Below are 26,424 nucleotides of genomic sequence, written 5' to 3'. Positions count from 1 at the left end.
TGGATACATGCCCTATATGCAATGAGTCGAGGTTCAAAATAACATCTCAGAATAGAACGACTAAGATCCCACAAAAAGTCATGCGTTATGCGCCTGAAACCTAGGTTGCAACGATTGTATATGTTGACGCATACTGCCATAGACATGAGATGGCATAAGGAAAAACGGGTAGGCGATGATGTGATGCGGCATCCTGCAGATGAGGAGGCATAGAAAGAGTTCGATCAAACATTCTCCGAGTTTGCTGCTGATCCCCGAAATGTTAGATTGGGACTTGCCACTAACGGATTCAATCCGTATAGGGTTCTAAACCAACACCACAACACTTGGCCGATTTTGGTATTCCCATATAATTTGCCGCCTTGAAAATGCATGAAAAAAGAATACATGATGATGACTGTTGTGATAATTGATGATTCTGGCAGGTCAATCGATGTTTACTTAAGGCCGCTGGTTAATGAGTTGAAGGATTTATGGACAAACGGTGTTCGCACGTACGATAAATCAACTGAGAAGATATTCACTTTGCGGGCAGCGAGTTATGTGGACTGTGAATGATTTTCCAGTACATGCACGTTGCGTGAATGTTGACGGAGGTAAATTTACTGGACTTAAAAGCCATGACTGCCATGTGTTTATGCAACGCCTACTTCCTGTGGGTATTCGACACCTATTGCCGGAAGATGTAGTGAAGCTAATCATGTTGTCCATATTTTTTTTCCCAACTGACGGCAAAAACATTGCGAAAGATAGACATGTTTCAGTTGCGCCATGACATTTTCCAAGTCCTATGTAAGTTTGAGATGATATTTCCTCCAGCTTTCTTCACAAGTATAATACACGTGATCATTCACTTGCCAGAAGAAGCATTGCTTGCTGGTCCTGTCAACTATTGCTGGATGTATCCAATAGAAAGGTATATATAATCCTTATCGTTTGTGTATGCATCATTATCACAGCTTGCTAATTTGTATCATATCGCTTTATTTTGGCAGGCTTCTCGGAGAGCTAAAAAGTGTACGCAATGAATGGCTGAAGGATCAATTATAGAGGCTTCGGTTCCATATGAGTCGCTTACTTTCTGTGGAATGTATTTAAAAGATGTGGAGACGACTTTCAATCGTCCTCAGCACAATAATAACAGAGGTATGAGAAATGAAAAACTTTATGTTTTTGCCCAAAGCGCACGACCCTTTGGAGATCCTGGACGAGGAGAGTCGTTTTCTAGAAATGACATGGAGGTAGCGCATTGGTTCGTACTTAACAATTGTGATGAGATAATAGCATACTTAGATGAGCATGAAGAGATGATGAAGCGAGAACATCCATCACATTTGGTTGCCCAGAAACACCGTGAATTGTTTCCACAATGGTTTTGGGATTCTGTAAGTTATAAGTGTTTTTTATTTGACAAATATAAATTGTAGTATTTAATTTTTTCATACTAACATGTGAATGATTTTGTATAATATTAGGTGAATAAGTTGAAATCATCGAATTCCCATATTTACAGTGATGAGTTATATAACTTGGCATTCGGCCCGATTCGCGCTGAATTGTTCTCGGGTTGTACAAGATGGAGGGGAAAGTACGGACATTGATTTCTATGGCAAACTCACAACTGTCGTGCAATTGCTTTACAAAGATCGATACGAAGTGATCATGTTTAAGTGTCGATGGTTTGACACCAACCCAAATAAGCCGAGAAGTGTTAAAATCGATCATGGCTTACTATATGTGAACATTAACAGAACTTGGTATGATGATGACCCTTACATTTTGGCAAACATGGCAACACAAATCACTACAAGAAAACAGGCCTTTGTGACCAAATTTTACATGACACTGAAAATTCCGTCACATTTGACTTGTATAAGTGAGAAAATTTTGCAAGTCGTCACCTAAACGTCTTGAAATGACCTAACAAAATTTTCGCTCCATCTTCGTCACATTATAATTTCGGTGTCGCCACAAATTACATAGCGGAAAATCTTGGAGCCCAATTTTTTTACTAAATGTGATGAATAATGCACATTCGTCACAGAACATGAAAGTGAGGACTGAAAATTTTATTGGGTGAAGATTGGCAGCGTCACTCATGGCCCGAAATAAAAAAATAAAAAATAAAAACAAAACCCAATGCTTCATTCAACCTAAGTCAAATGCTTCATCATCATCTACACTAGCCCAAGAACAAAACCCAACGCTTCATCTACACTAGCTGCGCTCCCATCCACAAACCACCGGCGACGACGACCGCTCCTCTCTCGCAACGACGACCACTGGTCTTCCTCTCTCTCTCTCTCTCTCTCTCTCTCCCTTACTCCCTTTCTCTCTCCCCCTTCGCGTGACCTATTGTCTCCCACATTCAATCACAAACAAATTCTCATTTCAATCTATTCCCTCGACAATAACCACGGCTAATTAAGTCCACCTTCCACTTGTAATCTCTCATCCCCTTGAGATGTGTTCTTGGTCGAAGGAGGGTGTGGCAGAGGCAAGTGTGGGTCTGGAAATGTGTTCTTAGTGGGGGCAGGGCTTGGGGACCCTGAGCTCCTAACATTGAAGGCTTATAGAGTTATTTAGAATGCTGATCTATTGTTGTATGATAGGTTGGTGTCCAATGATGTGTTGGAATTGGTTGACTCTGGTGCTAGACTTCTCTATGTGGGCAAGATCTGCTGGTACCATAGCAGTAACCAGGTAAAACACTAATCTTTATCGGCATTTCTTGTATTAGCTGAAACAACCTTTCAAATTTTATTTTGATTTTCAATTGAGTTTCTGATATGGGTTCTCCCTTACTATAAATTTGAAATCTTTAGGCAATTTGGTGAATTGGGTATTTGGGTTTGTGTTAATTTGTATCTGGGCTAGAGAAGTGAATTGGGGCTTTACTTTGGGGTCTTGGGAAAGAGCTGAATCGTTTTTTCCCCCTTTCAGGAGGTGATACATGAATTGCTACTGAGTTTTGCTGAAGCTGGAGCTAATGTTGTGAGACTAAAAAGAGGGGATCCACTGGTGAGTTCCTAAATTGAAGTATGATAGTTTGTTACTTGTGGTATTGTGGTGTCCTATCAAATTTGTAGTGAAACGTATTTTTTGTCTTTAGGTGTTTGGTAGGGTGGGGGGGGGGGAGATGGATTTTCTGCGACAGCAAGGAATTGAAGTGAATTTTAGTCCAGTTACAATGATAGATTAGTCTGGTAAACACTCTTATTTAGTGGAGACTTTTTATGATAATATATTAAAGGTACCAGAGATACCAATGGTTGTACAACATGGTCATTGCTCTTGTGTTGTTTTAATTCATGGTTTAATTTCTAATATGAACATGGCAATGACTATAACGTTTTCCTTTTGTATTTTGACAATTTGACTTTTCTATGAATCCAAGAAATTTTTTTTTCAGTACTTAATACTCTTATGTCAATGACAATGGTGTAGATTTTTGTTTATATATCCCAAGTATTCAATTTGATATATGATAATGTTGTCATATGTTCAATTGGTTATTTCCCTAGACTCTGCATTCACCATTTTTTGAATTAATTCTCTGTTTTTCTTGTTAGAGAAATTAATAGTCAAAGAATCATGACAAGGAGTTTATTAAAGTTAACTTCTTCTTATTAGTATTTGAAAAGAAAATGGATGAGAAACTCTTGTTTCTTCATATTTGGCTGGCGGCACTTGCAATTGCACATGGGCTGTAGACTTACACTTCAAATATAAATATTATTTCTTCTTTCATTCTTCACATCTTGGTTGCACATCACGTGGGCTGCTATTTGCTTTTCATTCAATGGCATGAAGGTATGGCTCTTTATTTGATACCAACCCATGTGTTGCCAGTCTTTGTTGCTGGCTTTTCAGATGGCTATTTGGTTGGAGCTGTCGCTCCACTCTCCTTGCTCATCCTTTCTTGCACTTGCCTCTGTGATGCTTCCAATATTCCTTCTTAATATCTTCAGTACACACCTATATAAAATCATGATATTAGAATAGAACGTAACAATTGTAGCCCAATTGATAAGAGTTTGGGTGCTGCTGCAAAGATGTTGCTACCAAATAGTTGTTGCAGGACTTGTTGCAGCTATTAGTTGGGGGATCATTAGCTGACCACAAATTTTTATTCCTTGGTGCTGGAGAGGTGAGTATGTTCCCTTAGTTGAAGATACTTTTAATTACTTTCGAAGAGTAATAAAAAGGGGTAATTCCGTGTATATTCTTTGTCATTGGTGAAGTTGAAAATTGTGAAATTCTGGGACTTAGTGGTTCTCTCTTCCAAAACGCACCTTCTTTATATATATTTTCCATAGGAATGCTTTTCCCTGTCCTCTAACCCTAACTGATGTCCCCTACGCTAGCACTTTGTTGTTGTGTCTCACAGTCTCACTTGTTTAATGGTTTCGGGCCGACATTGGCATAGCAGAACTGATAGCCCTTGAAGTTTCCAAACAAGTTTTTAGCTTACTATTTGTTTGATTTAACTTGTACGATAAAAGATCCTTAGTATCTTACCCAAGAGAAAACAAAAAAGATCCTCAGTAATTATTTATTATAAAAAGTGGTATTAGAATAAATCTTGATACATACAAATTTTTTTGGTTTTATCAGAATTTGCTGCACTATGAAAATGATTATTGAATTATAGCAACAACTTTGGATGGCTGCATAGATTTTAACTTTGGTTGGAATTGGGCTCCACTTGTGTTTACCAATTTCAAGTCCATGTGTGTTTAGAACTATCTAAAACTTTGGAATTCTTGTTAGTTGGTTAATAATAGGTTGATAGTTTTACAGATTTTCTATTAATTCTTCTTTTGTTTATTTCTATGTCTAGCCACAGTCAATATCCTTGGAAGAACAAGTAGACCACTAATTGATAGTACATAAAGACCTTGTTAAAAGGATTTTTTCTTGTAGTGAGTTAACTTTTTAGATGGTTTAAGATGTATTTGAATTATTTGTCTAGATGGTTTGTACATAATTTTTTCTGTGTAAATGAAAGAAAAATGGATTTGTTGTGTCAATTTGTTGTGTAAGCACATCTTTTTGTTATATGGAGGCCATATTTTCTACCTATATTACCACATGAATGATTCTTTTGTAGCTTTTTATACTTTATATGTACACCTTCATTTTTAGGAGTGTAATTTTTATTTTTTTTCATGCTTCTTGACATTTAATCCTTTCATGGATTCTGTTTTTCATCTTTTTATTTTCCTCACCATGGTCACTTCTTAGACATCAAACATTAATTCTGTTTGTCTTCTCACTTTAATGTTAACAATGTTGTATTATGTTTTATATTTTCTAGTAGTGTGTAGCTTCCCAGCCATAAATAAGGATGTTCTTCCCCAATGGTAATTAGGCCTTTTATCTCTCTGTTAAACAGCTTGATGTTCTTCCCCAATGATAATTTGCCCTTTTATATCTTCTATATCCATTTTTATGACCATTTTTCTTTTTTATGACAGTTGAACCAAAAATATCCATTCTTTTTGGTTGGCGTTGAGGATTGTTTGCAATTTGGTTCAACTCTTTTTCATCTTGGGACAACATTATTTTTAGTTGTAGAAATATTACATTGTAGTTATGAGAAGAAAAAAACATGTAGTTGATACTATTTTATATCAAACAATGTAATTATTTTGATGTAATGGAATGAAATTTGAGTTCAATTTACTTGTGAAACTTTGGGATCTTGAATGTATTGTTCTTGTTATATTATACAAGAAAAGAATATAATGGGGAATGGTAGTAATCGAGTTGAATTTAATTGAACTGAATGCTGATCAGATTATATGTGAGACTTGCACTCTCACAATTTTCATAAATATATGAGGAACAACTCCCCACAATTTTCATAAATATGTGAGGAACAACTCCCCACTAATGCTTGTGAAATGTGACCAACGCGGCTTGTCACCGATAGATACAATAAGTGACTAAAGATGCCTTGTGCAAAGATACTATATGTGATGAAACATTCGTCACATATAGAACCAGTATGTGACGAATCGTAAATTCGTCACGTCAAACAATCTGTGATGGGGTATAGGTGACGATTTAACCTTGTGGCCGAAAATGCGTCACATATTGTCAATGTGACGAATTTACATGTTTAAGTGACGACTACTCGTCTTCATAGAAGGCTCATTTTTTTGTAGTGAATTGTGTATCTAGATGACCCTAAAGCCGGGAGCGGTTGGAAAGTTGTTAAGAAGATGGATCATAGGAGCGTGTATGCTATACCAGAACTAGACCCAGCTGTTAAAAATTGGAAAGTTGGAAAGTTGGAAAGTTGGAAAGTTGTTAAAAATTAAAAAAAAAGAGAAATTAAAGCAAAGCCTGAAACATTGCATATAGATATCACTGCACCTAGTAAATGGGATTTAGACCAATAGAAAAAGGACTTGTGTAACACCTCGACTCCAAATTTATTGCCCATTTTAATTTATTTAAGTGAACTTACGAAATTGCCCTTGGGGTAGGGGTAATTTGGTTATTTCTTATCCGGAAGGAATTTGGGAAATTCGACTATACCGTTGCGTGAGAGCACGGCGAGATGAGTTCGTAGACACGTAGTGGGCTCGAATCGGAGTTGTAACGAGAGAGTTACGATCGAATGAAACTCAGTGGCACGATTGTAAATATTTGGAAAATGGAATTTTGATAAAAAGACGGAATTGCCTCTCTCTCTCTCTCTCTCTCTCTCTCTCTCTGTTCATGACACCACCACACCGGCCACGTTTTGGCCAGCCGTTCATTCATCCGCCACCACTGGTCGGGACCGGTCCCAAAATGACCAGCCCGACTTGCCGTCCGCCCCACCCGTTCTCTTCGACGTTAGCGGCAAGCGATACCACCGAAATTGCGAGAAACGGCGGTTTGACCAGATTTTTGAGCTCGTTTCGCGATTCCGCCACCAAATCTTGCGATCAAGGTATGCTTTCTCATCTATTTTCCGAGCTCTAGCTGCTGGGTAGGAATTGATCAATTTGTAGCGTAAGCAACTCGATTTCTGAATTGGATTTGGTCGGATTTGAGGAGATTCCGCCATCGTCGCTTTTGGGGTATGCCCAAGAACAAAGCGGCTCCAAATTAGGTGTATAAGGGTAGGAGTCTTGGCTCTCGATTTGGAAGTTTTCGCGATGCAATATCGCTTTGGACACCCATTTGCCCGCGTGTGGCGCGGTGGGCACGTAGTTGAGGGCATTTTTGTCCTACTGTGATCCTCTCGATGTCACGGGCGCGTAGGTGTGCTTGGATCTCATTTTGGGTACCGTTAGAGCCCCGAACGGATATCGCATATCGCGTATTTTCTGGGTTCGCTAGGTTTGGACCGTTGGATGGTCTTGAGGTTATAATATGTTGATCTAGGTATTACCAGGATCGTGTAGGATTCGACGGATCGTAAAACGGAGTCCCGGATACTCCGGAAATGCCAACCATAGGGCTAGGGTTTTAGTGATCGTGCGATCGTGAGATCGTGAGCGATCCGACCGTCCGATCTGGACCAAACTTGCAGGACGTGTGTCCTTGACCTTGTAGAACCTATAGGAACTCTCGGGAGGTCGTGGGCCCCCGCCTGTTTGACGAAGTTTGGGTAGTTTGACCCAGGGTTGACCGCGAGACTTTCGTTGTAGTTCTACCATCCCAGGAGGGTTAGAATGACCTTAGTGACAGGTCTTGAGCGTTGTTGAGTTAAATGGTTTATATGCAAATTTAGGATATTATTATATAGTTTAAATTGCGGAATTATCAGATGCTATACCAAGGTTGAGATTTACGAAATAAAGGATTATATGGGATGAATGTAATTATATATGTATACGAAGGTATTAAAGAGTATAGAATGTTAGTTTACAGTGCTATACGCACTACCCCACGTACCCCCCATATTGTGATTATGTTGAGGCCTTTAAACCCGTAGGCTTGTGAGAATGTAGCCAGCCCAAAGTGAACAAAGATGATGGCTGGTGAGAATGTAGCCAAGCCCAGTGTTGAGGTCGCATGCGTCTTTGGATTAGCCGGCGTGTTGACAGACCCCATATGTGGCCGGGTGCGCCCGACGTATGAGGGGAGATATGATTGTGTGCGGGCTGGTGAGAATGTAGCCGAGCCCAGTGTTGAGGTCGCACGCGCGTCTTTGGATTAGCCGGCGTGTTGACAGACCTCACGTGACCAAGTGCGTCCGTCGTATGAGGGGAGATATGATTGTGTGCGGGCTGTGAGAATGTAGCCAAGCCCGGTGTTGAGGTCGCACGCGTCTTTGCATTAGCCGCGTGTTGCAGACCCCATACGTGACCGGGTGCGTCGGCGTATGAGGAGATATGATTGTGTGCGGGCTAGTGAGAATGTAGCTAGGCCCAGTTGAGGTCGCACGCGTCTTTGGATTAGCCGGCGTGTTGACGGACTCCCATACATGGCCAAAAGCGTCCCGTCGTATGAGGGGAGCTATGTGATTGTGTTTGGTGTGTTGTGATGGATAAATCCTAGAATGTATGAAATTGTATGGCGGTAATGGTTTAGTTGATATTAGAAGCCAGGATTGATACGAAAGAACTACGAGTGGCTTGATCCCTTAGTAGGGCAATGAGGCCCTGAGTTACTAGGTGCAGCCACAGATTAGACCCCACTTAGGTGGTCTCATTGAGATTGGTTCGGACCTCGTTGTTGGTCCCGAAACTTGGTTGAATTGAGGCTTGTCCTGGGGACTAAGTGAGTGAAGGTGTGCATAAATAGATTTTGAATTTATTATATGCATGTTTGATGCATTAAGTTATTTTAAAAACATTGTGGGCAGTTCTGCTAGAATCATTTGAAGGCCGGAGGCCATTTATGTAAATTGCATGAGATTATATTGTGCATGCTGCCGGTTGAGTTATAAAATGTGTTTTATGCAGGTGAAAATTTTGGGAAATGTTAAATTTATAGGAGACTACAAATTTGTGAAAGTCTCGTGCCCTTAATCCTCTGTAAACGAGGACATAGTTTTAAGGAGTGAACCCGCATGGGTGTGATGCCGGTCTCCGCAGGTTAAATCGCCTCAGTTCCGGAAATTCATGGTCCTCACAACTTGACTTGCAGATCATTGGTCCCATAGTACGTTTCGTCATCAGGTTGGATTTTCATATTTTCATTTATTGGAAATTTGATTTTTTTAGTATTTTTAATTGAATTCAAATAGGAGTACTTCCTTATTTACATTGTAAATAACTTAAGTAAATGGAGTAATATAAAAAGTAAAAAGACAAGACATTTACTTAAATGTTTGGGATGGAAATAAGGCAAGATAAGGTAATGGGCAGGCCTACTGGGGTCGGGCCATGGGTGGGCATGGGGTTTCAAATCCGAAGCCCAAACTCTACCCAATCTTAGAACGAACTGGGCCGTGTGGGCCTACTCATCGGGTTAGGTTGGGATTTGGCCCATGGGCTTCGGGTGACTCACTTCGACCTAGGGTTAAAAGATGATCCCTAGTCTCACGTTCAAAATCTCATGACACCTTTATAGTATATGTTTGAGAGACCTCCTCCCATTGTAGTTTAGAATATCACTTATATTCAAATAATAAATCACCGCACCCATGTGTTGGCCACGGTGACCAACCATCCATGCTGGCTCTCTAGGTATTATATTTTTTCCCATGTCATTACATGATAACAAAAAGTTACATAACATCATTGTTCAAGATGGTACTAACTTAATACCATTTTCTAAAAAAGTTGAAACTAACTCTTGGTATTTGTTTTTTTTCAAATATTGACAGAAATCTCAAATTCGAATGCCTCATTTTTGTTTATTAAAAGATCAAGCGAATGTTAAAATTTTAAGAACATAATTCAAGTCAAAATGCATTAACCCTCCTGGGGGTTAATATGTAATCTACTCATCTAATAATTTATGTCTTGATATTAATAGAGGTTTCTTGAATTCTAGATCACAAGTGACATGACAATATTCCGACCAAAAAAAAAAAATAACATGACAATATTGACTAAAGAGTTCTAGTCTTGATGATCTCTGTACGTATCAGTACGAAACAAGGCAAAATTTTCAATTGGAGATATAGATTTAGTCTAATGGTAAGAAAAGAGGAAGTGATCATCAAGGAAAGACTATTAGACGCCGCCTACTTGTGTATCAAGAAACATTTATATGCCTCTCTTCATGACAATATTGACTAAAGAGTTCTAGTCTAAATTTTCAATACGAAACAAGACAAAATTTTCAATTGGAGATATAGATTTAGTCTAATGGTAAGAAAAGATGAAGGGACTTGGAACCCACTCCAAGAAATCTTAAGGTGATGATGTTTTCCGAACAACTCTATTTTTTAGTAGTAATTTTGTTGAATATATTTGTAGCAAAAGACTGAAAGAAAAGAGGAAAGACTATTAGATGCCGCCTACAAAGAATAGAATCCCATTTGAAAAGCACACATACAAATAGTCTAGTTGTTTGGAAGATCTAAACAAAGTACATAAACAGAAGAAGTATAGAGAGACATACCGTCTTAAACACACTCAGCTAGATCTAGCTCAACCATTTGAGATCATATCCCCAAAACAGCAATGGTTTGGATTTGGGCAACAATTGGGTTGCTTGCACTTGTTCACATCCTGCAAGCATGGTGCAAGAACAAGAAGAAGAGGTTACCTCCTGGTCCAAGAGGGTTTCCCATTTTTGGAAGCCTTCACTTGCTATCAGGGGAGTTCCCTAACAAGGATCTTCATCGACTAGCCCAAAAATATGGTGACGTCATGTACATGCGCTTAGGCCTTATGCCCACCATTGTTGTCTCATCTCCACAAGCTGCCAAGCTGTTCCTGAAAACACACGACCTTGTGTTTGCTAGCAGGCCACCTCATGAAGGTGCAAAGCACATCTCTTTTGGGCAGAGGAACTTGAGCTTCGCTGAATATGGCCCGTATTGGCGCGACATGCGGAAGATGTGCACACTTGAGTTGCTCAGCAACCACAAAATCAACTCTTTTAAGTCCATGAGGCGAGAAGAGGTTGCTCTCTGTGTTGAGTCTATTCGAGACGCTGCCTATAAGGGACATGTTGCTGTTGATCTGAGTGACATTGTCTCATCTCTCAGCGTGGACATGAGCTGCCGGATGGTGCTTGGGAAGAAGTACAGGGATGAGGATTTTGATACGAGGGGTTTCAGGTCTGTGATCAAAGAGGGCCTCCAATTGGCAGGCGCCTCTAACTTGGCTGATTACATTCCTTTTATAGCTCCCCTTGACCTCCAAGGGTTTACAAAGCGGATGAAGTCTGTTAACAAGGCGTTTGATACCTTTTTTGAGAAGATCATTGAGGAACATCTTCAATCTAACGATGGAGAAAGGACTAAAGACTTTGTTGATGTCATGGTGGGCTTCATGGGATCCGAAGAATCTGAATACCAAATCGAACGCCCTCATATCAAAGCGATAATAATGGTTAGTATACACAAAAACTTAAACATATAGGCATGGTGGTATTAAACACTAAATCCTTGCATCATTTTAATTATTTGTCCTTTTATTCTAGCATTGCTCGATGTAAAACGAAATCATTTCTTGTGAGAAAATTTAACATGTCGAGGATTAAGATTTGTGAATCTGAACCATTAATTAGGTGGAATTTTGTTTCAATTGATCAGTTATACATGTCCCTTTTGTTATTTATCATGTGTATATGGTTTTGTCTATGTCTGTTACACCACTTAATGTAAAAAAATGGCAAAATTTCTTTGCAGGACATGCTGGTGGCCTCCATGGACACGTCATCAACAACGGTCGACTGGGCACTGTCCGAGCTAATGAGGCATCCAAAAGCAATGAAACAAGTCCAAAAGGAGCTAGAAGATGTTGTTGGATTGGAGAGAATGGTAGAGGAATCAGACTTGGAGAAATTGGACTACTTGAGCATGGTAGTGAAGGAAACCCTGAGGCTACACCCAGTTGCGCCATTGTTGGTTCCTCATGCGGCCACTGAAGACTGCATCGTCAATGGCTACCACATACCCAAAAAATCGCGCGTTATCATAAATGCTTGGGCAATCGGGAGAGACCTGAGTGCTTGGACCGATGCAGAGGAGTTCATACCAGAAAGATTTGAGGGTAGCGACGTTGATGTTAGAGGAAATCACTTTCAGCTTATCCCATTTGGCTCTGGCCGAAGACGTTGCCCAGGAATTCAGTTAGGGCTCACTGTGGTCCAGTTAATGTTGGCACAACTTGTCCACTGTTTTGATTGGGAACTTCCAAATAACATGTTGCCAGAAGAATTGGACATGAGTGAGTCTTTTGGCATTACGGTGGAAAGGGCCAAACGCCTAATCGCTATTCCTTCTTATCGACTTCACAAATGATCATAATATGTCTACAATGCCTCATTTTGTAGTTTTAATATTTTGTTGTGTCGTTTCTGTTTTTCTAATATATACCATTTGTGACGCGTTACATTTGTTTTCTTCACTTGAAGAAAATTAAAAATAAATTAAATAAAATTGCGTTACGTACTTAAGTTGAGGGTTTTTCTCCTTCGGTTTACAACTTGGATAAATTTCTTCAAACAAGATACAAATAAGCAGACTATATTTTGTAAACATCAGGCACCCCATGTCCCAATCTTTATCTGTAGATTTTTTATTCTTGTTCTTCTTTAGGTGACATTGTCTTATGGGAACAATCTTTATTATCACAAGGAGAATCCTGAAAACAAAAAACAATATAAAAAACTACTTAAACACTCATCTGTTTATATTGATTGAAAGAGAAATTCAAAGCAAAACCTGGATCCAACTCACCCGTAACAAAACCACAATACAATAATACTTGCTATTGAAAATACAACAAACATGGTTTTTACCAACTAGCTATTGGTGCAGCAGTATTTTTCATCTCAACGTTGAAAGTGATTCCAAATTCGATTCCCCATTCTCCATTAACAAAAAGGAAGGAGCAAACAATCATAAAATTGAACTAAAAACATATTTCAAAAAGTTCTGGTTAACTAAAGCGGGGTAACTGAACTAGCAACACTTTGAACCCACTATAGAAAAGGAGGAATAAAATTATGAGTTTCAATCTCTGATATCTCAGTTGTTGGGATAACTTTTGTAAAAGAAGGTGGTTTCAAATTCAGACCTTGAAAGAATACGAATTGTATTGTTATTTGTATAAAAATGGTTACAAGATATTTTCGGCTATCCTCCCATACACTTTACAGAGAAAGAGAAAGCTTATATATACAAGTAAAACCCTAAGAGGGAAAGTCTAGAAGTTGTAAAAGAGAAGGGTGAGCTGTAGCTCTTATCCTATGCCAGCAATGCATGAGGTATGCTATCAAAACATCTGCTATTTGTTTAGAAACGTTTTGCTGAATATATTTGTGGCAAAAGACTAAACGAGGAATTGTGTTCAACAAGATTCATGAAGGAAAGCATGTTGTGATTTATCTACGAATCTTCATGTGTTTACCCTTTTTTTTTTTTTCTTTAGTCCATCAAATCGAGTTTCCTCCCTTCCGGTGGTAAAAGAAACCATGTAAGGAACACAATGACATGATCCGTGGTTTATCAGTGGCTCACTCACTTTGGCCACAAAAGAACAGTGTGGCTTTTGTTAGTATGGGCCACGAATTGATATGTGACCAATTTTGAGGTTTTGTAGAAGTGGTATATTCTAAAAAGAAAATTATGAGATGCAAAAAAGAAATAGACAAACAGGTAGAAGAAAGATAGCTTGAAAAGGAAAGAGAGAGACAAAAATGCTATGTATACTGTATTGATCAATGCAGTTAGACAATGAACAGTTCAAAAGTCTTTATAGACAACTTTTCAGAAGAGAATTGAATTAATGAATAGGACCAGCTGAGGTCCGTGCTAGCCATTGCATGCTGGCATGTACGATTCAATTCTGATGCTTCATTTGAAATGGTGCCTTAGGATACTATATGAACGGTTGTAGATCAAGAAGCTTGTGATTTTCTTACAAAAAGTATGGCCGATTTGAAAAGCCCACATACAATTCTAGGTATATCTCCCACGCATCCTCGTTCATTAAACACAACGAAACAAATTATACAGAGAAGAGTATAGAGAAACTTCTCTCCTCTTAGACACACTCAGCTTGAGCTCATTCTCAAAGGGCAATGATTTGGATTTGGGCGACAACTGGGTTGCTAGGTCTTGTTCATATCCTGCAAGCATGGTGGAAGAACAAGAAGAAGAGGTTACCTCCTGGTCCAAGAGGGTTTCCCATTTTTGGAAGCCTTCACTAGCTAGGGAAGTTCCCCAACAATGATCTTCACCGGCTAGCTGTGGCCAACCCTAACATTTGAGTGGGCCATGGCCAAAAATTAAAATGTGGCTCTTAATTTCTCTATACACAAATCATAGTTTAACAAGAAAAATGATTTTCTACACATATATTTTCTTTTTGGCTTAAATATAGTAGTTTGATCGAACTAAAATAACTAATGCAAACCATCATATTGTTGATAACAAAAAAGAAAATCATCAAAGTAGAAGAATTAAACATTTTCTTGAAGGAAGTGTTTAATTAATTGCATATTTCTTATTCCAAAGTCAATTAATTTCAAATGTGGGCCCTTGTATTGTTAAAGATTTGAATTGATATTCATTTGGGCCCTTATAATTTTGAACTTTCCAAAAAGTATTTTTAGGGCTAATGTTAAAAAGAACCTTTGAAGGTTTGAGGTCGTTTTCAATATATATTTCCAAGTTTCAATTTCATCAATTTACACTTGATGGTTTTCAAATTTGACCAATTTAAAGCCTTTTATTAAGTGGATCGTCTGGTCATATGTACGTTAATTGATGACATACCTATTGTGGGACCCACCAATTTCTAAAAAAATTAATAAATCAATTATATAATATAATATAATATAATATAATAACATTTTATTTTATCTTTTTTAAACCCTCTCTAACAAATCCAGCCACCCACGCCTCCTCTCCAAGTGTAGCTCTGTTAGCTACTACTCATTCGAGCTCATGTATTAATTTTTTTTAGAAATTGGTAGGTCCTAATGTCTAACCAAATGGTCAATTTAACGGAAATTAGTCAAATTTTAAAATCATAGGGTGTAAATTGATGAAATTAAAACTCGGGGTTCCATATTGAGAATGACCCCAAACCTTCGAAGGGTCTTTTGATGTTAGCTCTTTCATCAATTTACACCATATGGTTTTCAAATCTAACCAATTTAAGCCTTCCATTAAGTTGACTGTTTGGTCAGATGTTAACTGATGATGTGTCTATTATTAGATATATGCCCTAAAAGCCAATATAAAAATAGAATATTCTAAGGATATAATATAATTAATATAATCAAAAGGGGCATGATTGTTACTCTAAGATACGTAATGTACATAAAGTAATAAGTACATAGATAAAGATACGAATGGAAAGTAGTCTAAAGAAATTCGATTCACTAGACCTTTCCATCATAGAAATATTGAATCCTAAACTACTCATGGTCATAGGATCATCAATTGGACAATGGTAATCCGCAAAGACTGGTACACACTATGTCTGCTCAATTCAGAGGATAACTAGTCAGCTCAATTCAGAGTTCACTGAACGCGATCAACTTAAGAATTCTTGTATGGAAGTCTTACTCACAAATGTCAAACAAAGAATTCTAAGGTTATGATAAAGCAAATTAGTCCTTGTATCTGAGACATCACAGTTGTCTTGTGTATGGGTTGCTTGTCTTTGAGAACACCATACAGTCGTATTTAAAGGATGTGACTTAAAGGTGTTCCTCATGATACTCAACACATGCATAGAGGTATGTGAATGTATAACAGGGAATCTCTACTCTTAGTAAGAAGAGAGAATAATCTAAATATATGATTCGTTGAATCTTTAGCCAAAGTATAGGATGAGAATTGAAACAAGAATGTTTGCAATTACATCCAAGAGAATCATATAACCTAAAGATGTCATGTTAGAAACTTGACACGAGTTAACCATATCCCAACAACACGACATCGAGCATTGTAATAGAGAAAAAACTAAATTGCATTGTAATCACAAACTGACTAGGTTCAATAGATGAATTCTATTTAGCTTGGGTGGCCATGAGAAGGTTTGGAGCCTTGAAACTCCACGAGGAGGAAAAGATCAATTACCAGAAAACCTTCCTCTCCCAAAAGAATTAGACATAGAACCAGAGCGTCGAACATTGGCATGAAAACCAGAAGAAGATACAGGAACAGTCAAGAGAGTTGGAAGTAACCAGGACCTGTATTGTGAGAGCCAGAAGAAGTATGACCAATCATGGCCACCATATGAGTATGATGAGCTGAAATGGCGATTCAATAGATTGTTCAGTAATTAAAAGTTGAGTGCAAAACTCTTTGAACGAAATGGAAGTATATCGAGCAATGAGAACTGTCTTGATCATATCGTACTTGGAAGGTAATCCATTGAGGGCTACGATCATGAGATCATCATCCGAAATCGAAACTCAAGCAATGGACAACTGATCCTTGATATGTTTGAGACACATGAGAAATTTATCGATTGAATCACCACCTTTTTGAGCCGTCTGCAACTCAGTCTAGAGATGATTGATCCGAGCACGAGACACGGTGGCATAGCAATCAGAGAGGCTCAACCAAGCATCACGAGCAGTTTTACTACTGATAACATATTCAATCTTGTTGTCCGAAAGTGTTGCAATAAAAAATGTCAATAACGCTTTATCAACTCGAAGCCACTCCTTATATGCTCTAGTAACCTCAAAGGTGACCCTTTCTTCATCCAAATAGCAAATTCAGATGTAGAGTGACCATTCCTGTAAGACCCGTGTCTTGGGAAAATAAGAATGGTGAGCAATCTCAAATCGTTCGGGGAGGGAAAGGTGAAGTGCTTAAATGTGTGGGCACTTTTCTTCCTAGCATGAGGCCTTTTGGGATCTCACTGGCTTCGGATTCTTAGGAACTCGGTTAAGCGAAGTTGCTAGAGCAATCCTGGGATGGGTGACCCATTTGGGAAGTTGCTCGTGAGCTCCTAGAAACAAAACCGTGAGGCGAGAGAGGGCCCAAAGCGGACAATATCGTGCTAGGGAATCGGGTCGTGACAAAATGATATCGAGCCGGACCGACCGAAGTGTGCCAGCGAGGGCCTGGGCCCCAAGGAGGGTGGATTGTAAGACCCGTGTCTTGGGGAAACAAGAACGGTGAGCAATCCCACATCGCTCGGGAGGAAAAGGTGAAATGCTTAAATGTGTGAGCACTTCTCTTCCTAGCATGAGGCCTTTTGGGAGTTCATTGGCTTCGGTTCTTAGGGACTCGAGTTAAGCGAGTTGGGCTAGAGCAATCCGGGATGGGTGACCCATGGAAGTTGCTCGTGAGCTCCGAAACAAAATGTGAGGGTAGAGAGGAGCTCAAAGCGGACAATATCGTGTTAGGAGTCGGGTCGTGACAAAATTAGCTAACAGGACTCGCCCGAATTTCTGGAACCCGAGGCGAACCTGCGGAGACCCCGACTTCACCCCACGCGGGTAAACCTACGACACGTGAGAACCCATCAACATATCACATAATCCCCTCATACGACGGGATGTGTCCGGCCTCGTGATGAGGTCTGTCAACACGCCGGCTAATCCAAAGACGCGTGCGACCTCAACACTGGGCCTGGCTACATTTTCATCAACCCGCACACAATCATATCTCCCCTCATACGTCGGGACGCACTCGCCACGTATGAGGTGCATCAACACTGGCTAATCCAAAGACGGCGTGCGACCTCAACACCGGGCTCGCTACATTCTCATCACCCGCACACAATCATATCTCCTTCATACGCCGGGATGCAGCCGGCCACGTATAGTGTCAACACGGCTAATCCAAAGACGCGTGCGACCTCAACACTGGTCAGCTACATTCTCACCAGCCCGCACACAATCATATCTCTCCTCATATGTCGGACGACTGGCCTCGTGGGTCTGTCAACACGCCGGCTAATCCAAAGACGCGTCGACCTCAACATTGGGCCGACTACATTCTCACCATCACCGCAGGTTTAAAGGCCTCAACATAATCACAATATGGGGGTGTACGTGGGGTAGTGCGTATAGCACTGTAAACTAACATTCGATCCCTTTATATACCTTTATACATCCACACAATTAAATATATAATATATAATTTCTAACCTTACATAAACCTCAACCACTAAAACATTCCATAAACTCCCCCATTTAAATTCATCAATTTATATCCTAAACCCACAATATCCCTTTAACTCAACAACGCTCGATACCTGTCACTAAGGTCATTCTAACCCTCAAGGAAAGGTAAGACTATCTCGGAAGTCTCACGGTCAACTTAGGGTCAAACGGGGCCGCGGGGCCCACAACCTCTAAATTCCGATATGACAGTTCCTATAGGTTCTACAAGGTTTAGGACACATGTCCTACAAGTTTGGTCCAGATCGGACGGTCGGATTGCTCACGATCGCACGATCGGACAGTTACTAAACCTTACCCCTAGGGTTGGCATTTTCGGAGTGTCCGGGACTCCGTTTTACGATTCGTCGAATCCTATACGATTCTGGTAATACCTAGATCAATATATTATAACTCCAGGACCATCCAACGGTCCAAACCTAGCGAACCCGAAAAATACGCGATATGCGATATCCGTTCGGGACTCTAACGGTACCCAAAATGAGATCCGAGCACACCTACGCGCTCGTGACATCGAGAGGATCACAGTGGAACAAAAATGCCCTCAACTACGGTGCCCACGCGCCGCCACACGCTCGGCGTGCAAATGGGTGCCTAAAGCGAAATCGCATCATCGTGGGTGCCTAAAGCGAAATCGCATCACCGGAAAACTTCCAAATAGAGAGCCAAGACTCCTATCCTAGGTAATAAACCTAATTTGGAGTCACTTTTATTCTTGGGCATATCCCAAAACTGATCGGAAGTGGCGGAATCTCCTCGAAATTCCAACCCAATTCGTAAATCGAGTTACCTACGCTACAAATTGATCAATTCCTACCCAACAGGCAACTAGAGCTCGGAAAATAGATGAGAAAGCATACCTTGATCGAAAGATTTGGTAGCCGGAAAATCTGGGTAAAATCGCCGTTTTACGCAATTTCCATGATCGATCTTACGGTGATGTCGGAGAACGGGTGGGGTAGGACGGCGAGTCAGGTCATTTTGGGACCGGTCCCGACCGAGTGGTGGCTGGATGAATGAACGGCCGGCCAAAAGCGTGGCGGCTGCGGTGGCGTCGCGAACCAGAGGAGAGAGAGAGGACGCGTGGGAGGAGAGAGAGCTGAGGGCTTTTGTCTTTTAACCAAAAACTCATTTCAAATATTTATGATTTTACCACTGGTGATGTTTTGCCCAGTAACTTCTTCGTTACAGCTCCGATTTAAGCCCACTACGTCTCTACGGACTCATCTCGCCGTGCTCTACGCAACAGTATAGTCGAAATTCTCAAATTCCTTCCGGATAAGAAATGACCAAATTACCCCTACCCCAAGGGCAATTTCGTAATTTCACTTAAATAAATTAAAATAGGCAATAAATTTGGAGTCGGGGTGTTACAATTCCTATCAATCCTTCAATTTTGAGAGGCGAAGCTACCTTGATGCAGAAAAATAGAATGTCAAAGAAACCTTGGAAGAGGAAATTGTCGAACAACACAAAAGAAAGATGAGAGTTTTGGAATAGAAGAAGAAGACGTGAAATTGAGTAGGAAATCGAAGAAATTGATCCAAAAAACAGGAAAGGAATTGAGCGTGAAATTGAAGAAATTGACGTGAATTTGAAGAAGGGGAAAGAAAGAGAACTTGAAATCAGAGTTGACAACAATAGAAGCACATCATGATAAGAGGGTACGAGCCACAAAGGGCTCTAATACCATGCTAACAATTGAGGAAGAATTGAGAAGAAGAAGAAAAATCAAGAAATCAGAGAGCGAAAATGAGAATAGTGTTTGAGATTTTTATTTTCAATTGTTGAATATTACAGTACCAAGAGACCTTTATACTTTGGGCTTTACTGAGTAATTAAGCTAGCTCTCTGTAACTAACTGAAAACTACACGTGACTATTACAACAGCTAATACAAACTAACACACATGGTTAACGCAACAGTCTTGACACATCAGCAACTTTGCCATGTCAGCTATTAGCCAAACAGTTAGCTCATACAGGAGAGCTAACATTATTGACCTTTCAGAAAATTATCAAGATATAACAAGCGTTGATGTTGAATTCCATCCTACACAATAAATGAAAATCACTATATCTCAGCGGCGGTTGGGATAACATACGAAACAAGACAAAATTTTCAATTGGAGATCTAGATTTATTCTAATATATTGGCTCTCCAATGGCCTACGCTCTACGAAACTTAGCGACGGTGACGTTTCAATTGGACCAAAAAGGAATAGTGATAACGAGTACAGAAACAAGAAAGAAAAGAATTAAACTCACTGTTGTGGAACAATAAATGCCACCTAACTCATGCCGACATGAAAGTACGAAGATACTTGTACACCAAGAGACGTGTGTCCATTCAGAGGATTAAGCCTTATCTACAACTTTTCCATTTTTTTTCTATTTTTGTTTCCTTCAATCTATCAAACTAAACTAATTATTAAAGGAAGAAAAGTACAGGAACACACAGAAACAAAAGTAAGACCTTTTCCGAAAGTTATAGAAGAGAGACCTCTCTCGCCTAGCTCAACCATTTGAGATCATCCCCAAGGAGCTAGCAATGGTTTGGATTTGGGCAACAATTGGGTTGCTTGCCCTTGTTCATATCCTGCAAGCATGGTGGAAGAACAAGAAGAAGAGGTTACCTCCTGGTCCAAGAGGGTTCCCCATTTTTGGAAGCCTTCACTTGCTAGGGGAGTTTCCTAACAAGGATCTTCATCGGCTAGCCCGAAAATACGGCGACATCATGTACATGCGCTTAGGCCTTATGCCTACCATTGTCATCTCATCTCCAGAAGCCGCCGAGCTGTTCCTCAAAACACACGACCTTGTTTTTTCTAGCAGGCCACCACATGAAGGTTCAAAGCACATCTCTTTCGGACAAAAAAACTTGATCTTTTCTGAGTATGGCGCGTATTGGCGCGACACCCGGAAGATGTGCACAATTGAGTTGCTCAGCAACCACAAAATCAACTCCTTCAAGTCCATGAGGAGAGAAGAGGTTTCTCTCTGTGTTGAGTCTATTCGAGCGGCCGCGAATAATAGAGGTGTTGCTGTTGATCTGAGTGACAAGGTCTCGTCTCTCAGCGTGGACATGAGCTGCCGGATGGTGCTTGGGAAGAAGTACAGGGATGAGGAGTTTGATGAGAGGGGTTTCAAGTCTGTGGTCAGGGAGCTTATCCAATTGGCATCTGCTCCTAACTTGGGTGATTACATTCGCTTTATTGCTCCACTTGACCTCCAAGGGTTCACAAAACGCATGAAGTCTGTTAACAAGGCATTTGATAACTTGTTTGAGAAGATCATTGAGGAGCATCTTCAACCTAACGATGGAGAAAGAACTATGGACTTTGTTGATGTTATGGTGGGCTTCATGGGGTCCGAAGAATCTGAATACCGAATCGAACGCCCCCATATCAAGGCTATAATGTTGGTGAGTATACATATACACCAAATCCTAGCATCATTTTTTATATAAATTATTTGTCCTTTTATTTTTGCATTTCTCAAAGTAAAAGGACATTGTTTCATGTTAGATAATTTAACATCTCATTATCTAAGATTGTGAATCTGAATCATTATTTAGGAGTAACATTACCTTCAAATATATATTTAACATGTAAATCCCTTATCTAATTTATCATCTATGTCATGTGTGCTACACTACTTCATGTAAACTATGGCGAATTTCTTTGCAGGACATGCTGGTGGCCTCCATGGACACATCAGCGACAACGATTGAGTGGGCACTCTCCGAACTCATGAGGCATCCGAAAGCGATGAAGAAAGTCCAAAAAGAGCTAGAAAATGTTGTTGGATTGGATAAAATGGTGGAGGAATCAGACTTGGAGAAATTGGACTACTTGAACATGGTAGTGAAGGAAACCTTTAGGCTACATCCAGTAGCACCATTACTGGTTCCTCATGCATCCATTGAAGATTGCACTGTCAATGGATACCACATACCCAAAAAATCTCGGGTCCTCATAAACGTGTGGGCAATCGGGAGAGACCCGAATGCTTGGACAGATGCAGAGAAGTTCATACCAGAAAGATTTGAGGGTAGCAGCGTTGATGTTAGAGGAAATCACTTTCAGCTTATCCCATTCGGCTCTGGCCGAAGACGTTGCCCTGGAATTCAGCTAGGCCTTACTGTGGTGCAGTTAGTGCTGGCACAACTTGTGCATTGTTTTGATTGGGAACTTCCGAATAACATGTTGCCAGAAGCGTTGGACATGACTGAGGAGTTTGGCCTTACGGTTCCAAGGGCCAAGCACCTACTCGCTATACCTTCCTATCGCCTTCGCAAATCAGCATAAGGTGCATGTACCACTCTTGTAGCTTCATATATTTGCTTTCTTCACCTGAGGAAAATAAAGATAAAAAAGAAATAAATTGAATAAAATTGTGTTGATCACTTAAAGTGAGAGGTGCTGCACAAACACGACCTATTAAATTTGAGGGTCCGTTCTTTCAATTTTCATATTCTTTGTTTTCATTTTAAAAAAAAATTAAAAACAGAAAACTTTCAAAAGGAGATACAGAAACATGACAAGATGGTCAAATCTAATTTGGTCGGCTCCAATGGCCCACCAAATTAGAGAAGTTTTGCTGAACAAGATAAGAGCTGATAACTCAGTCAGTGCCATTGAATTTAGCCACCTACTCAAGTCTTGCTGACATGAATAAACCAAGAAAATTGTCTTACTCGAGTTTCCTCTCCTCACGTGAACTTGTCAACAGAAGCATGGTTTATGCAATCACAATATTAGATATAATGAGAAGCAAACATGGAAGTTTATATTAGTCAATCTGGCACATAATAAACTATTTTGTATTTGGTTTTGCAATTTTTCTGATTCTGTTTCTCATAAAGTTAGCTTGAATTTTTAGCTGTTTTATCCTCCGATCTATGACCCTAATCGAACTTAACCTCCAAAACTAACAAATCAATCAATTTAGCATGGAACTCATTGAAACAACCACTTTAACCTTTATCCAAAAAGTCACATAGCACACGACTTATTATTTTTATTTTAAAACATAAATTATTAAGAACTAAATACTTGGACAATTAAAAAGAATTTAAAAACTGAAAAGATCCCTACCCAGCTCAACCTATCCTCCACATTCCCAGCCACCACCCACCACCCACCACCCACCACCCATCTCTCTCTCTCTCTCTAAAGGGTCCATGGTCAACTTGTTCCTTTAATTTTGCTGACCAATGTCCTGGCCAATATCGCATATCGCCCACCTCTCTCTCCCCTTAGTTTTCTCTACTTGACACCCACATAGTCCAAATGGGAGCTTCTCTGTGCTGGTTTTGGGCTTCTTTATGGCTGACTTCAAAGCAATTTCAATCTGGTTTATGAACAACTCCAATCATACAGCTGTTCTTCTCAAATTAGCTTTGTTACGCATAGACATAACTTCAAAGCAATTTCAATCTGGTTTATGTATAGACATAACAACGTTGTAATTTCCATACGTCTTCCAGTATTTTTTTATAGGGGTTCTTAGATCTAGGTCCAAAACGATTAGCTGTCATTGGATTTAGTCCATGCATTTTTTGTTTTAGATGTATGTCCTTTGACTTTTATTACTCTTTTTATTGTGTCGATTTTTACCCTTTGAGGTACGCAAGGAAAACATTGAAAATCTAAATTTAATGAATTATTTACTTGTAATTAAATTTCAGAATTTAAATTTGGAATTCTTTCATTGATAATATTTACCTAATATATGGGTAAAATATAAATTAATCAATTGAAGTAAAGGCCCACATATTATACTAATCAATTAGGCAAGCACCCACATTACATTATGTAACTAACATACAGGTAAATAGTGTTCTTATTAGCACGAAAAAAACTTAGTGATAAATCGTGTTACCTATTAGTCATGAACATAAATTAGAATACTACCTATAAGTTAGGAACATAAATTAGAAGACTACCTATAAGTCAGATACAAAAATAGAAAAATAAAATTGTATGTTACCTATGAAAAAATGTACATAAAATACTATTATTCATTGTCTAAAATATGAAAAAAAAACAAATATATACCTATGCAATAGGCAATATGACAATATACCTACACCATAGGATAATTTATCTACAAGAGTATATACTATACCTCTATGATGTAGAACAGATGGCAGATTTAATCGCGGTTGAGCAAGAAAAGGGACGTGGTGAGTCATTTGGCCTTTCAAAACTGCATTCGAAGTTCGAAGTTAATTCCAAATAAATTCTGTTTTTCCGTTTCGGAGTTACATAGTTAATTCCCAAAATAATTCTGTTTTTCCGTTTGAGTTACATAGTTAATTCCCAAAATAAATTCTTTTTTGATTTGAGTTCGTGAGTTAAGTCTCGAATTAATTTGTTGATTTTATTTGTAATAACTCCCCTAGCGATTACAAGGGTTGAGAGTTGTGTATTTAGGCAGGTTCGTCTAACGTTTTTAGCGATTGATTTTAATCAAATTAATCAAAGAGAGTTTCTCTTAATTTACGGTGGATTCCAGTTTCCTTGTTACTCAAGGTTTCGTTTGAAACCTTATTTGCTTGTCTTGCGTCAAGTGGTATCAGAGCGGGTCTCTCCGTCTTGGTATTCTTGTCTTATCATGGGTGATCGTGAAGTGATGTCCCCCAATTACTCGGCGGATCTGGGCGCTCAAAACCAACGGATCGACAACCTAACCACCCAATTTGGGGAGATCACGAGAATTGTTGTTGCAAGCTCTTGGTGGCAACCATAGGCGAGGCGGGGATGACGAAAGAAGAGAAGGCAGGGATAATAATCGAAGAGAAGGTAGAGATGGCGAGAGAAGAGATAATAGGAGGCAACTTATTCCGGATAGTGAGTCAGAGTCAGAAGAAGAACTTGAAGAACCACCACCACCGGCTAATAATCCTCGTAATCGTAATCGTAATTACGAGAATTTTGGCGACTATCGGATTAAAGCGAAATTCCTAACTTTTGGGGAAATCTGAAGATTGAAGACTTCTTGGATTGGCTTGTAGAAGTGGAGAGGTTTTTCGATATTATGGAGGTTCCTGAGCATAAGATGGTGAAGATGGTAGCTTTCCGTCTTAAAGCTACAGCGGCTGTTTGGTGGGATCAATTGCAAAATTTACGGCAGAGGCAAGGAAAGCAACGGGTTCGAACATGGCGGAAGATGAAGTCGCTTATGATGGAGCGATTCTTGCCCACATTATGAGCGATTCTCTACCGTATGTACCTAGGGCATGCGCAAGGCACCGTTCGATTCTGAATATACCGAAGAATTCATGCGTTTGGAGTGAAACCATTTGACCGAGCCGACAACCAAAAGGTCGCGAGGTACAACAATGGGCTGAAGATTTCCATCCAGGAAAAAATTGGTATGCAGAATATATGGACTTTGCAGAGGCGATTAACATGGCATTGAAGGCTGAATTGTTGGAGAAGGAGCGCCAACCCAACTTCGCGAGAACACGACGGAAGCCTCTGAATATCTGTTGGTGCTTCTAGTGGCTCAGGAGATAAGGGAAAGCACAGCAGAGAATCTTGGAGGATCGACAAAACCAAAGATTGGCCAAAACAAAAATTTCAGCGAGGTAGCGGCGGAATTACAGCAGAGGCAGCCCGAAACCGGTCCCGAATCCGTATGCTAAGCCCATGACGGACATATGTTACCGTTGCCAAAAACGAGGCATCGTTCTAATGTTTGTCCAGAGCGGAAGCAGGCCAACTTTATCGAAGAAGCCGATGAAGATGAGGAAAACGATGAAGTCGGGAAAGATGATTATGTAGGGGCTGAATTTGCAGTTGAGGAAGGAATGGAGAAGATTACCTTGGTTTTGCAGAGAGTTCTTTTGGCACCAAAGGAGGAAGGGCAGCGTCATAGTATTTTTCGTTCCCTCTGCTCAATTAAAAACAAGGTTTGTGATGTGATCGTCGACAATGGAAGTTGCGAGAATTTCGTGTCAAAGAAATTGGTGGAGTATTTGCAGTTATCTACGGAGCCTCATGTCAGCCCTTACTCACTAGGTTGGGTTAAAAAGGCCCTTCGGTTCGTGTATGAGACTTGCCGAGTGCCACTTTGTCAATTGGTAAGCATTACAGAGATGAAATATTATGTGATGTTATTGACATGGATGCATGCCATATTTTGTTAGGGCGACCTTGGCAATTTGATGTGGATGCAACTTTCA

General features: G+C 39.8%; 2 protein-coding genes and 1 long non-coding RNA gene across 3 annotated transcripts; all 3 read left to right on the top strand.

Moving 5' to 3' along the window:
* Positions 1–2,698: 2,698 nt before the first annotated feature.
* Positions 2,699–5,684, top strand: LOC148919003 (uncharacterized). The gene is made up of 2 exons (XR_016125493.1): positions 2,699–3,021; positions 5,481–5,684. It is a non-coding gene; the product is annotated as an uncharacterized LOC148919003 (long non-coding RNA).
* Positions 5,685–10,436: 4,752 nt separating this feature from the next.
* LOC148919002 (cytochrome P450 71AU50-like) lies at positions 10,437–12,505 on the top strand. Its single transcript, XM_089048514.1, has 2 exons — positions 10,437–11,459; positions 11,759–12,505. Exons 1-2 carry the CDS (start codon positions 10,584–10,586, stop codon positions 12,371–12,373), a joined length of 1,491 nt encoding a protein of 496 aa, XP_088904640.1. The 5' UTR covers positions 10,437–10,583; the 3' UTR covers positions 12,374–12,505.
* An 8,168-nt stretch (positions 12,506–20,673) lies between these two features.
* On the top strand, positions 20,674–22,638 carry LOC107880106 (cytochrome P450 71AU50-like). The gene is made up of 2 exons (XM_016793044.2): positions 20,674–21,654; positions 21,920–22,638. The coding sequence occupies exons 1-2, from the start codon at positions 20,782–20,784 to the stop codon at positions 22,538–22,540; spliced, it is 1,494 nt and encodes a 497-aa protein (XP_016648530.2). The 5' UTR covers positions 20,674–20,781; the 3' UTR covers positions 22,541–22,638.
* Positions 22,639–26,424: the final 3,786 nt, after the last annotated feature.

The sequence above is a fragment of the Prunus mume genome, linkage group LG3 (genome assembly GCF_029339155.1).
Source record: "Prunus mume cultivar Tortuosa linkage group LG3, ASM2933915v1, whole genome shotgun sequence".
Classification (NCBI taxonomy): domain Eukaryota; kingdom Viridiplantae; phylum Streptophyta; class Magnoliopsida; order Rosales; family Rosaceae; genus Prunus; species Prunus mume.
The sequence above is the reverse complement of the archived record's forward strand: the minus strand, read 5'-3'. Positions and strand labels throughout refer to the sequence as shown.

Excerpts from the sequence above, each read along its gene's own strand:
- LOC107880106 (XM_016793044.2), top strand. The coding sequence starts at position 20,782 with ATGGTTTGGATTTGGGCAACAATTGGGTTGCTTGCCCTTGTTCATATC. Across the intron at positions 21,655-21,919 it reads ATATCAAGGCTATAATGTTG|GACATGCTGGTGGCCTCCAT; the intron begins GTGAGTATACAT and ends ATTTCTTTGCAG.
- LOC148919002 (XM_089048514.1), top strand. The coding sequence starts at position 10,584 with ATGGTTTGGATTTGGGCAACAATTGGGTTGCTTGCACTTGTTCACATC. Across the intron at positions 11,460-11,758 it reads ATATCAAAGCGATAATAATG|GACATGCTGGTGGCCTCCAT; the intron begins GTTAGTATACAC and ends ATTTCTTTGCAG.